This window comes from Tiliqua scincoides, chromosome 2 (assembly GCF_035046505.1).
Source record: "Tiliqua scincoides isolate rTilSci1 chromosome 2, rTilSci1.hap2, whole genome shotgun sequence".
Lineage (NCBI taxonomy): Eukaryota > Metazoa > Chordata > Lepidosauria > Squamata > Scincidae > Tiliqua > Tiliqua scincoides.
The window spans coordinates 201,714,898-201,732,097 of record NC_089822.1 but is presented as its reverse complement, the minus strand read 5'-3'; the positions used below and the strand labels follow the sequence as shown (position 1 = coordinate 201,732,097).

The window sequence follows — 17,200 nt, the reverse complement described above, 5'->3', positions numbered from 1 at the left end:
TCATTTCCTTTCTGTCTGTAAATAGGTATTACATCTCATTTTTTCCCTAAGCCAAGCAGGCCCAGCTCTTGAACTCAACTCAGATGTAGCAGATGGAACTTGAAATTCATCTTATTGGGATTAATTGAACAGCATTTACTTTCCTAGATGTTCTAAGAAAATTTCCTCTGCTTATGTACCATGTACAGAGTCCTTCATTACCTAAACTCATTTTTACTGATCAAAAATCTGTTGATGCCATTATCTTTGATTGTATTGTTGAAAAACAGATTCATGTCAGAGAGGTTGCACTATACCCTTCAAAGTGGGTACCCTAATCATGGCTACTGTTGTACTAGGCTTCTCATTCTACAGTAGCAATTCCAGATTTTTTCCACTTCAAAATGCACAGCATCTTGATTGTTTTTTCCTCATCTCACTTAAAATATGACTGGGTCTGTTCTAATAGTCTCATCAAGGATGAGCTCCTTCAATACAGTATTTTCCCATCTAGGGTAAAGGGAGGTTTATCAGGAAGCATGATAAGATTCTTCCCACATGTAAGCTGAAGGCAATAGCATGTGTTAACAGCTCAGATATCACCTTGTATCTCTGCTGTTGTTTCTAGTCTCCTTCAAAAACATTAGCAAGCCAAGTTTTTAAGTTAGATATTTCCAGTTAGATGTTTCTCTTTTAAACTCCTTCCCATTTCCAAAAGCACATGCTACATAGCAGTAAAATGAGGATGCCCTAAAATTTTTTTCCTTCAGACTGAATCAGAAAATACTTAAGATTTATTTCAAAACATAAAATGGTGGCAGCAGCTCCTCATCTACCACTCAGAGTACAACCCCCATCCAAACAAGAAATAGAACTGTATGCATGAGAAGGTAGAAAATCTTGCCAGGAGGGGGCACTGCCTCTACTCAAGGGCCCCCTGAGGAAGAAGCCTAGGACTGGAAAAAGTATTATATTGCCAGTACACAATCAATGCTGTAGCTCACAGTAAGCATAACTCCGACCCTGGAGGCTGTTATCTTGGCCCAGTGAGCAAGAGAGCTGCTACAGCCTAGAAAGGCAACACTGTTTCCAGCAAGATACTATGTATTCTTGCAAGTATGTGACACCTCCCCATCAAGAATGTCCCAACAGCCCACTTCCAAAGCTTGCCATTATCAAAAAATGAGGCGCTTTCCATCAGCTGGATTCTGCTCCATGGGGCAATAAGGACACTTCAGCCTGTGAAAAGGAACAAAGAAAAGTATCAGGCAAATTCTTAGAATGTTGGTTCTGGTTTTGGAGGGCTACTCTGCAGTGGAAAGGTGGGCCAGGCCCAATTTCTAAGTCTAACAGCGCTGAGAGGTCTTGTTGCCTCAATTACCAACTCCACTGCATACTTGCTCTGAATTGGTCACAAAAAGTGATTTGGCTCTCCAGTTAGAGATCCCTACTTTAGAATAAGTGGTGGGCCACTGTGAGATGCAGGAGGCTGGACTAGATGGGCTTTTGGCCTGATCCAGCCAGACTTTTCTTATGTTCTTAAGGAGTGCTAGGGTACTTTTTGTGCTGTAGCTAGTATGATACTGCTCAGTTACTCAAAGGATGTTCTAGCACAGCAATCTCAAGAAAAATAAAAAAATAAACTGCCTTAAATACCTAGGGTATACTAGGATAAGATCAGGAGACTTATGGCCCAATGCTATCACCCCACCACCACTGCAACTAGCATCTGGGGGTGGGGCATGCTTTCCAGCTATTGCAGCCAACCTTCCAACAGCAGGTGGAGCTACGTGCTTCCAGAATGCCAGTGGTGAGATTGGCCCCCTGTGCAGAGGCACGAGACTGAGTACCTGCTGAACCAAGTGGGGAGATGGAATGGGGAGGGCAACTTGCCCTGGATGCTATCTCCTCTGATAGTAGCCAGCATCCCCCCCCTTGGATTTGTGCCAGCTAAGGAGTTGATGCAGGTCTGAGGAGACCCACTGCCAGTTGAGAGGCTTGTGGGGAGGTAAGGGAAATGTTTTCCTTTACCTTACCCAAGACTCCTGATTCTTCCCCCCCCCCCCCCACAGAATGCAGTGCTGCACTGGGGGAGAGGATAGGATTGGGTTGTCAAATCAAATAAGGGGTTTGTGATAACATTTCCCAGAAAGGAATAAATGGTATCAGAAAACCAATGGGGTGGTACCAAGTTGTCTTTCATCCAATGTATCAGAATTTTAATTAACAAGGGATTACCACAAGAATTACTCACTTCCCTCCATTGATAAGTTTATTGAGGGCATCTCGAGAGATAACATGCCCGCAGATGAGTTTGATAGGTGGATTGGATTCAGTCGTCTGCTGGCGAAGGATGGGGCACGCAAATACTGAGTGGTACCAGCATTTCATCCCTAGTTCTATCTCAATCTGTTAGAGAAACCAACAAATTAAGTCAGATGCATTACTTGGCTATTTTAGCAAGTTCCTTCTGTAAAAAGGTTTCTGTCCTATTGCATCCTAGCACCCTTTCCCCAAATGGGCCAGGCACTCACAGGCAACTCATCCTTGTGGCTCCAGACACCTGTACACTGTCTCTGCTCAATCACAGCCTTGATGTTCATCAGCACCGGAAGTGCTACACACCCCGCAGCAAAGCTGCAGAGAGAGAGAAGAGAGCTCAACACTGCCCAGCGCTGCCCCCTCTCCCACCTACATTAGGTTTTACCTGACACTCAGAGGTGACTCCACCGAGAGTCCCAACAAGGCGCAGGCATCACGAGTGAAAGTCTCACAAATCTCAGTCCAGTGGCTGTCATCTAGCAGGTGCCTGTAAGGGGAATTTTTTAGGCCCAACCGCAGGTATACCAGGCTGCCCATCATCACCTGAATCTCTGTGTGACAAGATGGAGAAAGCATTACTTATTTTATCATGCTTTCACTATGTTATGTTGTGCAAAACAATGGGCTTGTTTTGCAATAAGTTACCAGAAAATTCAGGATTTGGTTCATTGTCTAGCTAGCATGTGTCAACAACTTCCTTGTTTTTAACCAAATGAACCCCTTTTTCTCACTAAAAGCAAGACTCAATTCTTAATTACCCTTCCAAGGTCCAATGAAATACTGATCAAAGGCACTCCCGACTAGATGACCCTGAAAAAGCTCTCACTTCAGCAAAGAAAAATCGGTTACTACCAAGATACCCACTCCAAAATGACAAGTGTCAGGATCAGTGGTATAGTGATATATCTAAGGCAGTGATTCTCAAACTGTGGGTCAGGACCCACTTAGTGGGTCGCGATCCAATTTCTGTTGGGTTGCGAGAAGCTGACAGCAGCCATCTTGGAAGATGGCAAAAGACCTAGTCGGCACCATTTTGGAAGTGGGCAAAGCCTGGGTGTCGCCATTTTAAGCTTCCCGGCATTGATACGTAACTAAGAGCAGCTTGCACATGTGCAAAGAAAGCAGCGTGCCGCTTTTCCCCAGAAAGTGTGCTGCTGCCTTCCAGCTGGACCTCCCTCTGTCCTCTCTTTATATCTTTGCTGGGGTGAGGGGGGATCCCTGGTTGCCTGGCTGCCAAGAGAGCAGCTGGGGGGGGAGGAGGGAGGGCAAGCCTGGCATGTGGGGGGGAGCACCCAGGGAGAGTACTGCTCCCCCAGCCGTTTCTCTGATGTGCACCCTTCCCCTCTTCTCTCTTAGGCTGCAATTCTGTCTACTCTTACCTGGGAGTAAGCACCATTGCCAATAATGGGAGTCAATTCTGAGTAGACGTGCTTGGGCTTAGGGGACATGAGGGGAAGTGTCCCTGCTTATCTTCCTTCTGAGGGGGATACTACTGTTTTTATTTCCTTTATTTACAAAAACTCAAGCTACTTCTTGTATTGAGGAGCATGAGTAGGGTGCACTTGTTTCTGGCTAATGCTGTGCACAGTATCAATAGCCACATCAATGTTTGTTAGTTTCAAGCGAAATACAAGAAGTAGCTTGAGATTTTTGTAAATAAAGATAGAAATAAAAACAGTAGTAAATAAATACACAAATATTTTGTTCCAGATGTTTTATTTTTTGCTTGGTAGCAATGGTAGCGAGGGCAGGGAGAACTGGAAGAAGCTTCTGAGCTGGAATACTGTCTCTTGTCATTTACAGTTTGAGTTTCTAGGCAGGAACTTCCTGCTTGATGACATCACTTCTAGGTTGCTGACATCACCTCCATTGGGCCCCAGACAGACTGTCATTCTCAGAAGTGGGTCCCAGGCTAAAAAGGGTGAGAACCACTATTCTAAGGTACAGGAACTTGTCATGATGCTCCCCATAGCCACACACCCCTTAATAAAAAAGCAAAACAACCAACAACATTCCTTCATTAGAGTATTTTCTTTTCCTGCTGCTAATTTCTCTTTTGAAATTTCTTCATTTAAAAATCTAGCTCATTTCATCCCAAGATCTTGAACTCCAATAACTGAAAACATAAATATTGAAAAAAATTAAATATTCCAAATAAAATATTCCGCATAATATATTTTATAAAGCTATAGTATGTCTATACATGTTTACTTAGGTGCAAGATCCACTCTGTTCAACAGGACCTACTCTCAGATAAATTTGCCTAGGATTAGACATAACACACGTTAACATAACACACGTTACATGCAGTCTCTCAGGCAGCCCTTGGGAAAGATGATAACCTAGGAATTAACATGTTCTCCAAGGCAATTTCTCTGTTTGACTCCTGCTAAGCCCAAATACAACCTCTGAAAAAATTTCATAGGCAGCACCTGAGTGCTCTTGCAGGCAGTCACTGGTTCTGCAATAGAAGTCATCCCAGAGCTCCACTGCTCCCAGTCCAACTACATCTCTGGCCAAAAAACGCTTTTGGAAACTGTCTTACCTTGCTGGTGTAGATGAGCAAAGGGCTGGAAGTGGCGTGCATAGTTCAGGGCCTCCAGCTCCTTGCCTGGGCCACCAGCAAGGAGCCTGATGAAGTGGAGCCGATGCAGTCGGAACTCCAGAGAGCTGTTCAGTTCTGCCAACTGCTGCCTGTGGAAGATTGCCCAACTGGGCAAGGGGACACACCATTACATTGCACAAAGAATGTTGCCCTTGAACAGGCTAGAGTTGCTATCATAGCAAGAGGAGGAATATACCAATCCAAATTACATATTTGTGAACAATTTGCCACAAGCATTGCAGGTAGTGATGTTAGGTCCCCTTGTTCTCTAGGCTCATGAACAATTTACAGAATGATGAAGAGGATCACCAACAGCATGCTTACTGTCGTGCACAGTGGAGTCAAAGCTAGTGAAAACAAGACGTGTCTCAGTTTTCAACATTTGTCTGAAGACAAAGAGAGGTTCAGCCCAGTAGGGTAGACAGACTTGCTGCCTAGTAACAAGCATGGCTACTCCAAAAGTCCAGGTCACACAGCATATGCCAAATTCAAGAACCATCGGGAAGTACAGTGGAAGGGAGATCAGGAACTCCCAAGGAAAAAAGCTGCAATAAACTTCATTCTTACCTCAGGGCAGGCCCGAGGTCCTGTTTGTGGAGAGCTTCCAATATGCTGTTAAGTTCTAGGAATGGCTTTTTGAAGTCTACATCCACATTCACAGTAGATTCCTAAGGAAAAAAACAAAGAATACCAGAACACAAGCAGCAACGCATGTCTGTCCCCATCTCAGAGAAGCAGAAGAGGCAAAAGAGAAGCATTTGCTTTTTTTTTTTTTAATAAACTGGACCACATACAAGACACTCCTGTCTCATATGACTCTGGAAATATTTTCATGTCAAGTAAGGTTCCCTCCTTTGCATGCTGGATGGAATGTGACAACACCAGAGCAGGCAGCTATATTGTAAACATTGCTGGTGAAAAGGTATGCAAAAAACAAATGTGTTGTCAGTGCAACTATATAGCCAATACCAAGCACTTCTCATTACTGATGGTACAATACAGAACCACAGCCATCAGCTTCCCACACACCACACAATGACTATTTCTACTGGAATAGACTCAGTCCTCAGTACCTGACACAGTTCTTCAGCTACTCCCAGCATTCCCTGCTGATAGAGATGCTCTATAATAGCCAACACCAGGATCTGCTTTTCTTGGGACTCCCAGACCATAGCAGGAACAATGCCACACAAATCAGCATCAAAATTCTGGAACAAAAAATAAAATCAGCCATTCCCAAATACTAAGCAGAAACCTCTTGTCAACCAAGTAAACTACTTCTCACCAGCACCACTGCATTACTGGTTGATCACAGTTCACTATGAATTAGGAACTGCAACTAGACAGAGGTCACAGGGGATCCAAGCATCTAACTAACTTACCAGCACTGAGGTAAGGGCAATGCAACTCTGTGGTAAGGGAACAAACACTGCCTTACCTTGAGGAGGCCTCCATGACTGCCCCCCAACTGCAGGATGTAGCACATGCCCCACTGGCATAGCTATGCCAGTGTTGGAAAGTTGGTTAGGTGCAAAGTCACAGAGCACACACCTAGAAATCAGAGCTCCTTAAAAAGTAATATTTTAGACCTGCAAATGCACAGTCATTCTCTTGACCCTCTACCATGATCCCTACCCCTCTACCTAATGCCCTCCTCAATGTTTTTAGTCCCCCCCCCCCATGGCAACAAAATCCACCCTTGTATTTAAAACACCTCAAGAATACAATACAAATCACACACAAATTGGCCTTTTTCCATACAGAATTCTAAGCAATGACAGGTTATTCTGATAACAGTGTGGGTGCTGCCCAAGGACAAAACAATGTAAAAGAAGATTGAGCACAGACAATAAAATCCTTGGGCTGACATCTGCTCCCAAAGTTCCAGAAGTTCTACTATGTAGGACACAGTTTGAAATGACTTGGCTCCTCTCCCTCTTGAAACTCCAAGCCAAGTTGATAGTTACTCACCCTATCAATTGCTTTGCCCACTCGGGAGATACTGCTGTGAATATCTTTGTGGTCTGAAGCTAGGTTTTGCACAGTGTCTTTTATCTTCTTACAGCACTGCGACATTACCAGGGACAGTGTGGCAGATAGTGGTGTCCGCTGCAAAGCTGTAAGACAGGCACTATTACCTTAATGTAGGCAGTGCCTCAAAGTACTGTAAAGTCTGGAGAGCTAGCTATCTCATTGTTTACAAATTTCATCTGAAAACAACTGGTCATAACAGTATCAACAACAACCTTTCTGTAGTTCAACAACTCAGGAGAAACACCTGATCAACAAAGTGAAATTCAATGTATTATGCAGCCAGGATATACTTCTACAGAGTACATAATCAAATCCCTAATATAGGTTACTATAGAAAAGTTAAATTAGTCAAGATAACTACCTGTATTTAGGAAAGTATACATGATTAATAAAACATGAATAGAAAAGAACGGAACGTTTAGTACATTGAACATGACAGTGTGCTAAATTGTTCCTCAGTCTGTACAAATATTGACCTGGGGCCAGTGCATGTGACAGAATCTTGTACAGACTCAGAGTGCTGGCCTAAACATAATTCTAGGGTGTCTCATTGGAGACAGTCTACTAGTATTATGATTTGGGGTTCCCCAAAGCTTATTCTGAAGTGCCCACTTACAGTTCTTTGTCATAGATCAGTGGTTCCCAATCTATGGTCCATGAGACCCTGAGAAGTGGTCCACAAGGTCTCGGGGGGGGGGGGGGGAGGGAAGACTGCCTACGATCACTTCCAGCATCTCACTGGAGGAGGTCTGGAGGAGGGCAGGAGGTCTGGTCTAGGGGGTAGAGCTTCCATTTGCCTGAAGATAACATCCACAAGGTCGCCAGTTCGAGGCCACTGGCACCGTGCGACCTTGAAAGCAGCTGACAAGCTGAAGCCGAGCTATTCCATCTGCTCTGAGCGTGGGAGGATGGAGGCCAGAATGTGAAACCAGATCAGAGAGAAACACCTGAATGTTGTGGTTCTTGAAAGAAAGAACCTTCTTTCATTTGTAAAAATCCCTACAGGGATTTAGATAAGCCTGCCTATGTAAACCGCCTTGAATAAAGTCTTGAATAAAGACCAAGAAAGGCGGTATATAAATACCTGTATTATTATTATTTCACTGAACAAGCACTCCCCCAAGGACCACCAGAATGGGCAGCAAATAGACTGCTTGCAGCCACAGGTGGCACTTCCAGCATCTCGCCAAGCACTCTACCACTGACTACTAAATTTAATTGTACATTTTGTGGGTAGAGGGAGTTGCATGTGGTCTATAACAATTCCAATTTGTCTCAACAGTCCACAGGCTACTAAAGGTTGGGAACTACTGTTGTAGATGTAAGAGCATATACCACAGACTAGACTCTTGGATGCATTATTGGTCCATTGGATGCCCCTAAACAATACTTAAAGAGGATCTAGGGCTTGACACACCATAATAAATCTTGGGGGCATACTCCCCAAACAATACATCCCCATAACTGAGGCATGTCTCCTATGAGATGGCCTAGCAATGTTTCCTCTGCAGAAGAACCTGTCAAATGTGTTCAGATCAATAATTCCCATTATATGTAAGGAAATAAGGAACTGGAAGAATGCACCCCAGAATAAGCTTTGGAACACCTAAACCATACAGTTAAAACACCAGTAGACTGTTCCCTATGAGACAGAATAGCATAATGTCTATTCCAGACCAGCATGTCGAGTCAGTACAAGATACAGGTGCAGCCTATTTATCCACGGATTTTTTATCTGCGGATTTGTCTCAATGCTAATGGGGTGGGGAACCAAAAGTCACACACACCTTTGCCTCCTTTACCCTGCGCTGGCGTCTCACTCCATTTCCAGGCAGCCCAAAACACTGCAAAAAGACTCTGCCTCGCCCAGGCAGGGAAATAGCCCTGGAGCCCTGGAAGAGGTTCCCCTTGCAAAGGAACAGTAACACTCCTGGAGCCCCTGAGCCAGCAAAGAGGCTGAAGAGGGGCCCGAAAATCAATCTCACTCACTCACTCACACAGGGGCAGGTGTGGTAGCAACAGAGGGGATTGCTTTTAAAAAAACCAGGAAGTGTTTGCCAAATCCCCCCCCCCATTGAGATGGTGCAGGCAATCACTGACACAAGCAAGCCTTCCCACCAAGTAAAGCATGAGATATAGCCTACAATCCTCTCCACACTTTCCTGGGAGTAAGCCGCATTGACTGGAATGGGGCTTACTTCTGAGTAGAAATGCATAGGGCTGGACTCTTAAAAGATCAGCATCCCAACTGTGAAAGAAGCCAGGCAGCTGGCAACGGGGAGGGCTGAGTATGGAGGGGAGGGGATTGATAACAGCTGCCTTAGTTTCCTACCATTCAGAAATGTCAAGCTGCAGCGTGTTTTCGTAACTCTATGGAATTCAGCACAATGTGTTTTTGGTTAATCGAGTCACGGAACGGAACTAACATGGATAAATAGGCTCCACCTGTATTGTCAAATGCGCTGTCCCCAGGTCGATAACTGAGAGGGAATGTTCCATGCCAGGAATGGTGAAGTTCACTCAAGTTTATTACTGTTTCACATAAGCTCATTTTAAAGTACAACTGGTTACTCTACTCAATTTTGACTTTTTTATAGGGGGTTAACCAATAAGCAAAATCTGAGCTAATTCTAGGAACGTTGCTGTTTAATGGCAATAAACACAAACCAGAAGATGATTAAAGAACTAGGGGGTGGGAGGAAGACAATTTCTCAAACAAGTGAAGTATAGTCTCTCATTCTGCAGTCTGTTAACAAGTAAAGAAACTGAAAGCAGGAAGAGAACTGCTGTCATGAAAGAGAGCGAAGGTATATGACCTCCTTTAGAATTATGCACTTATCCCAGGTCTGCACTAATAGTTCAAATTTGGGCCACGGTCTAGACATTTATGCGCTCACATCAAGGCTAATCTCCAAACCCTGTACCGGAGAGACCGCACTTGGGGATGGCCTGGGGACAGCACACGTGACCTCGGGAGAGCACACTTGACAATACAAAAGTTAAAGGCAGAACATTTTTGCAACATTTTTACACACGATCAAAGGGCACATATTTGTGTTAAAATTTGTTACCCTACCCAAAAAAAAAACACCTGAAACAAAAGTGAACAAAAAGATACTTCCCTATTTTTAAGTCATTTTTGCTGTTGTCTACCTTCCTTTGCATGAATGTAGCAAGTTGATTTGTACCAGTGTATATTCTAAAGAGATTGCCATGTTTGTTACAGCAATGCTAAAGTCTTGCAATATTTAACAGATTTACTGTGGCATAAGCCAGTGGGGACCATAGACATCAGCAGTAATTGGCAACATCATTAAGCTTGCAGTGCTAATTTAATATTTGTGGCGGGAAAGAGAACCTTGGGCCCTGTGGTATTTTGTTTAGGACTCACCGATTCATTTTAGTTCAGAAATTTTACACTGGAATCCCCGTTTGTTTCAAACATCCTGAGGAAACTACAATCCATTGGCAATTTCTTGCAAAAGTAGAGTAGGCTACCAGGTATGTTATCCACAATGATACTATAGCACATCTGACCACTAGTCCTTGCCACTTTCCTCACTCACAAATATTTCATATTTGGGGACCATTCATGTATTCAGGTTAGTGGCATTACCATCTGTAACTGCGACAGACAGCATACTATGGAACCATACAGACATATTCATGGTCAACTTGAGGTCACACTACACTAAGCATATGATTGGGGAGGACATGCTTCTTTTAAAAATATACAGCAGTTGCAGGATACCCAATTGGGACTATAGTGGAAACAATAGGTTAAAGTTCTCCAAACTGCTATTTATCAAGAACAAGCACATCAGCCCCACATGCTCAAAGCTACATGCTTCCTCACCTCTTGTCCCAAAGGCAGATCCAAGATACATGGATAGCCTTGTCATCACCCAGAACTGGATGAAGCAAACCCTTGAGAAATTCTGTCAGTACAGTACTTCAAACTTCCATCCCACCATCAACTGAAGCTTAGACCTGTCTACACAACAGGTTTACTTTATGAACACTACTGTGCAACTACATGATGGTCACATAAGCACTAACTGCTATACCTACATACATCCAGTTACATCTTTCTGTACACATGTTGTATAGAGCCACAACACTACAACCATATTTTTTCTAATTCAAACTCAAACTCTACACTCAAACACTACAAAAAAACCAGGTGCCAACTTTGTCCCCATATCCATTCAGGCAACACAATTAGAGTACCCAACAATACCAGCCACACCATCTGGAGCTCATTCACTTGCTCATCCTTCAACAATTTGTGTTATCATCTGCTGATAAACACCTTTCTACTGCTGATCCAGGTCAGTCTCTATGCAAAAAACTAAACAGACACAGATTTAACATGAGTAACAGCAACATTCAGAAATAACTGAGCAAATCTTTTAATTTTCAAGGACATTCTGAAGCCAACCTGAAAAATCATTGGGGAAAAAACCATTCTATAAATAAAGCTTCCAAGGAAACTTCAGCATGAAACTGAAGAACTAGAATTTGTCAGCATTGATCATATTCATTTAGACCAGCATTTCTCAACGTTTGGCCTCTACTATACCACTTTGCATGGTCCACCAATTGGAAGTACCTCTGGAAATAACTGGCAATGGTGTCATCACCAGTTATTTCCAGACTGGGAGATCAGATGCAATACAACAAACACTGGTAAGAGGATCAGGGCAGATGCGAGGGCTTTTTCAAGCACACAAAAACCACATGTTAAAGCTCTGCCTGCCAAGCCATGCTTCTCCTCTTGCCATGCTTGCCACATTGTGTTGCTGGTCTTGCTGCCAGGTGGTAGGGGTGGGGGGGAGGCCCTGTGAGTACCACCAGACATCACCTCAAATACCTCCAGTGGCATATGAGCACTACTGGGCAGGAGGTCTGGTCTAGAGGGTAGAGCTTCCGTCTGCCTGAAGATAACATCCACAAGGTCGCCAGTTCGAGGCCACCGGCACCGTGCGACCTTGAAGCAGCTGACAAGCTGAAGCCGAGCTATTTCCATCTGCTCTGAGTATGGGAGGATGGAGGCCAGAATGTGAAGCCAGATCGGAATGAAACACCTTGAATGTAGTGGTTCTTGAAAGAAAGAAAGAACCTTCTTTCAATTGTAAAAATCCCTATTTAATAAGGGATTTAAATAAAAGCCTGCCTATGTAAACCGCCTTGAATAAAGTCTTGAATAAAGACCAAGAAAGGCGGTATATAAATACCTGTTATTATTATTATTATTATTACTGGTTGAGAAACACAGATTTAGACTTAATTGGAACCTTAATCTCTTCCACTACAATGTTAGTTTTAATTTATCAAAGCCTGAAAAATTGTGTTGTCACCCATTACTACTGTTGTGTTACAGTCACTCTACTTACCCTACCTACATTTTGTGATAAGAGTTTTAGTTTGTACTTCTTGCATTTCATAACCTTCACGTTACTGTTTACATCTTCTCCCCACCCTGATTTGTGGGTGTCCCCCATACATGTCAATGAACACACCATGACAAATGGGCACTGATCCACAAAACGTCAATGCCACAATAAATCTGTTAGCCTGTGAGAAATCATTATCAATTTGGCCACAGTCCACCACAAATGCAATTGGTTTTATGTTTTTTTCTCCCTTTGAGGCCTTTAGAATCGATCGTATTCGTCACAACTTGGATGCCACATTGACAGTGTCTGATGATGTCCCCTTGGCAACTGCTTGTCCTGTGTTGTGGGATTCTTTTCAGCTTGTACAGCCTGAGGATGTGGACAGACTCCTTTGGAGTGTGAGGCCATCTGCCTGCCTACTCGACCCTTGCCCAGCTTGGTTGATAAGAGCTGCCCTGTGGCTGGCTGAGTGGACAGGGAGGGTGGTCAACTCTTCCTTGATGGAGGGGACGTTACCACTTGCTTTGAAACGGGCAGTGGTTCGCCCCCTCCTGAAGAAGCCCTCCCTGGATTCCACTGTGTTGGATAACTACCGGCCAGTCTCCAACATCCCGTTTCTGGGCAAGGTAATTGAGCGGATGGTGGCGTCCCAACTCCAGAGGGTCTTGGATGAAGCGGATTATCTGGATCCTTTTCAATCTGGCTTCAGGCCGGGCTTTGGGACGGAAACCGCCTTGGTCGCCTTGGTGGATGACCTACGCCGGGGACTGGACAGGGGGAGTGCGTCCCTGTTGGTCCTGCTGGACCTCTCAGCGGCTTTCAATACCATCGACCATGGTATCCTTCTGGGCCGATTGGCCGAGTTGGGAGCTGGAGGCACTGTTTTGCGGTGGTTCCGCTCCTACTTGGAGGGTTGGTCCCAGATGGTGGTGCTGGGGGATGCCTGTTCGACACCCTGGCCCTTGAGATGCGGGGTGCCACAGGGCTCAATTCTGTCCCCCATGCTATTTAACATCTACATGAAACCGCTGGGGGAGGTCATCCGGGGGTTTGGAGTGGGGTGCCATCAATATGCCGATGACACCCAGCTCTATCTCTCCTTTCCTCCAGACTCCAGGGTGGCGGTTGAGGGCCTGGAGTGCTGTCTGGAGGCAGTGAGGATCTGGATGGGGGCTAACAAGCTGAAATTAAATCCGGATAAGACAGAGGCTCTCCTGGTTCGGAAATCCTCGATGCAGGTGCTGGACTATCGGCTTGCGCTGAATGGGGTTGCACTCCCTCTGAAGGAGCAGGTCCGCAGCTTGGGGGTCCACCTGGACTCGCAGCTGCTCCTGGATTCCCAGGTGGCGGCTGTGGCTAGGGGGGCCTTCGCTCAGCTTCGGCTGGTGCGCCAGCTGCGGCCGTACTTGGATCGTGCAGACCTGGCCACGGTGATCCATGCCTCTGTGACATCGAGATTAGATTACTGTAACGCGCTCTATGTGGGGCTGCCCTTGAAGACGGTTCGGAAACTGCAACTAGTGCAGAATGCAGCGGCCCGTGTGGTCACTGGAGCTAGGCGGTTCGACTGTCAGCCCGCTTCTCCGGGGGCTACATTGGCTGCCCCTTCATTTCCGGGCCCAATTCAAGGTGCTGGTATTGACCTTTAAAGCCCTATACTGCTCTGGACCAGGGTATCTTAGAGATCGCCTGCTCTCGTACAATCCGGCTCGTCCTCTTAGGTCATCAGAGAAGGCCTTTTTACAAGTGCCGCCGCCTAGGGAGGTACGTGGGGCGGCTGCAAGAAATAGGGCCTTCTCAGTAGTGGCACCAACGCTATGGAACTCCCTTCCCCCTGACTTAAGAATGGCTCCCTCTCTTGAGACCTTTCAGCGAGGCCTGAAGACCCTTCTGTTTAAACAGGCCTTCTGAGTTCTTGGCCTTTCAACATCTTTTAATATTTTTTACAGGCCTGATTCTTTTATGACTTGCTGCTGCTCTATGCTCTTTTTACCTATTTTTTACTCTGACTGCTGTTTTTTATGATGTCTTAATATGTTTTTATTTGTTTTTAAATTATGTTTTTAATATGTTGTAAGCCGCCTTGAGTCCCTTTGGGGAGAAAGGCGGGATAAAAATAAAGTTATTATTATTTATTATTAGAAAAAAACCACCCTGCCATTTCAGTTGAGCAAGACACTGACAGCACATTCCAACTTATGTCTACTCAGAAGCAAGTTCCATTGTGTTCAATGGGGTTTTCTCCTAGTAAACTGTGCATGGGACAGCAGCCTGACAGCCCAATCCTATGCATGTCTACTCAGAAGTAAGTCCCATTATAGTCAATGGGGCTTACTCCCAGGAAAGTGTGGATAGGATTGCAGCCAGAGAGTGCAATCCTCTGCTTGTCTACTCAGAAAGAAGTCCCATTAAGGTCAATGGGGCTTACTCCCAGGAAAGTGCGGCTAGGGTTGCAGTCCCAAAGGACCCGCTGGCTGTCGCCTCCACGCGACTGAGCCTGCCGGACGGCCGGCCGCCCACCCGGTACCTGCAGCGCCCAGCTCCTCCCTCAGTTGGCTGACGTAGCGCAGCAGCTCCTCCAGGCCCCGCTCGCAGTGCTGGCCGTAGCACAGGAACTTCTGCAGCACTTTGTCCAGCTCCCGCTCCACGCAGGCGCACCGCTCCATCCGCTCGGACGCCGGGCCGGCTGGCTCGCCCGCTAGGCACGCCCTGGAGGCGGAAGAGAGAGAAGCCCCCAGTCAGAGGCCGGCCAGGCGGCCACGGCCCAGCAGACTGACTTTAACTCTTGGCACTGGCCGCTCTGACCGGGGGGGGGGGGGCAGCGTCCCCAGGGAAGGCCGCTCGAGCAGGAGGCCGGGAGCTCAGCGGGCAAACGCCAGATTCCAGCGCCTTCTCCCCGAGGCGGGCACCAAGCTCCAACGACACCACCTCACAGAATTCGCTTTACCCCCCCCCTGCAGTGGTACATTCCTTTATTGACCGGTATGAGGGGCTGGACGGAACCATCCGAAAGACAGCAGGGGTGGGGAGGAGAGGGAGCAAAGAAAAACTAACCTGAGAGGGATGGGAGGAGAGTGCCGCCCGCGACACCAGCTTGACTCTGCTGTATACACAGCCGCGTCCTCCTTCCCCGCCGTGCTTCTGTGAAGGTGTATAACTGCTAAAGTTCCCTCATGTTGGAGCGAACCATCCTCAGCAGGCGCGGGTGTGTCTGGGATGAACCATAAACCGGTAGCAGCTGGGTGGGAGGAACCATTAAGGCTGGTTCATTGTAAAGCGGGGGACGGGACACGACGACGTGAGGTACTGGAATGAACCATTTTGGAGCGAAGGGGAGAGGCGCCTGGTTTGAGAGCCTCAGTGATAGGCCAGCCAGAGGCTTGGTGCCCTCTGGAATATGCAGGTTGCAAGGGTGGATCAGGCCTGGCACCATTAGTGCCAGTAGTGACTTTAGTGACCAGTAGTAGTGCAAGTAGTGACTTGGCCCCTACACAGTTTAACCAGCTCTTTGCTTTTAGGTGTGGTTAAGCCACAGCGGCTTGATTTCTGTAAAGCATTGCACAAGGGGCTGCCCTTGACAACAGTCCAGAAACCAGGGACGTGCGGGTGGGGCGGGAGGCAGGTGAGGCAGAGCCTCCCCGCCAGAATCTTTTGAAAAGCACCACCACCGTGTGAGGTGCCCATGTACCCACAACCCACGCGCTCTGGGCACCTCACATGGTGGTGGCTTTTCAAAGGACTCTGGGGGGGAGGCTCTGCCTCACCTGTCTCCCCACCCACCACACATCCCTGCCAGAAACTTCAGCTAGTTCAGTGTTTCTCAACCAATGGTACAAGGTACCACCAGTGTTTCTTGAGGTTGTGTCTTGGTGGTACTCACAGGACACCTGCCCCTGGCAGCAAGACCAGGACTGTGACACAACAAACAGTGGTAGGAGGCTCGGCAGGCAGAGCTCCAAAGCATGCTTTTCTGGGCTCAAAAAAGCCCTCCTGTCTACCCTGAGCCTCTTAGGTTGCAATCCTAACCTCTTATGTCAATGCTTTCCAGCACTGGCATAGCGGTACCAATGGGACATGTGCTGCATCCTGCAGTTGGGTGTCACTCACGGAGGCCTCCTCAAAGTAAGGGAATGTTTGTTGCCTTACCTCAGAGCTGCATTGCCCTATGTCAGTGCTGGAAAGCACTGACATTAGGGGTTAGGATTGCGCCCTTACTTGTGTTTGTCACGCCACATCTGGTCTCCCAACCTGGAAATAACTGGTGATGATGTCTTCACCAGTTATTTCAGGTGGTACTTCAAATAGGTGGACCATGTGAAGTGGTACAGCAGAGGACAAACCTTGAGAAACACTCATAACATAGCATTTCATAACATAGTTCATAACACAGTGGCCCGTTTGCTGATTAGGGCCAAATACAAGGAGCATTTTGCAGATAAATTCTGTAAGATCTTCCAGCTGGCTTCCAGTTAAGTTTCCAAACCAAGTGCAAGGTGCTGGACCTTTAAAGCCCAGCATGAACCTAAGTCCAGAGTATTTGAAAAACGTGTTATTCTGTATGTGCCCCCACCTCAGAACCAAGGTCTAGCAATGAGACCCCATTGTGGAGCTCATCACCAAAGATGGCAAGGATGCTGTCTACTGTAGAATTTATTGACTTCCAAGGAAATCCTCCAGATCCACAAACCCTTTGTCCTCTCAGAAGGGTGTTATTTTAAGAAGAAAAACATTTTTCTTCTGGCAGCCCTTTTAGAGTGTAATCCTATGCTTCAAACAAACAAAATGCAATGGGGAACATTGAAGCATTTACAGAATTTGTTGTAAATTCCTTATACTGGAGCAAAGGTACATCAGTGTAACT

At 46.2% G+C, this 17,200-nt stretch overlaps 1 protein-coding gene across 1 annotated transcript; it reads right to left on the bottom strand.

Moving 5' to 3' along the window:
* Window positions 1-8: 8 nt before the first annotated feature.
* Window positions 9-15,553, bottom strand: RMND5B (required for meiotic nuclear division 5 homolog B). Its single transcript, XM_066614600.1, has 10 exons — window positions 15,394-15,553; window positions 14,867-15,048; window positions 6,878-7,023; window positions 5,980-6,114; window positions 5,474-5,574; window positions 4,847-5,013; window positions 2,687-2,852; window positions 2,514-2,616; window positions 2,234-2,388; window positions 9-1,218 (listed from the first exon to the last, which is right to left on the bottom strand). Exons 2-10 carry the CDS (start codon window positions 15,003-15,005, stop codon window positions 1,155-1,157), a joined length of 1,176 nt encoding a protein of 391 aa, XP_066470697.1. The 5' UTR covers window positions 15,006-15,048; window positions 15,394-15,553; the 3' UTR covers window positions 9-1,154.
* Window positions 15,554-17,200: the final 1,647 nt, after the last annotated feature.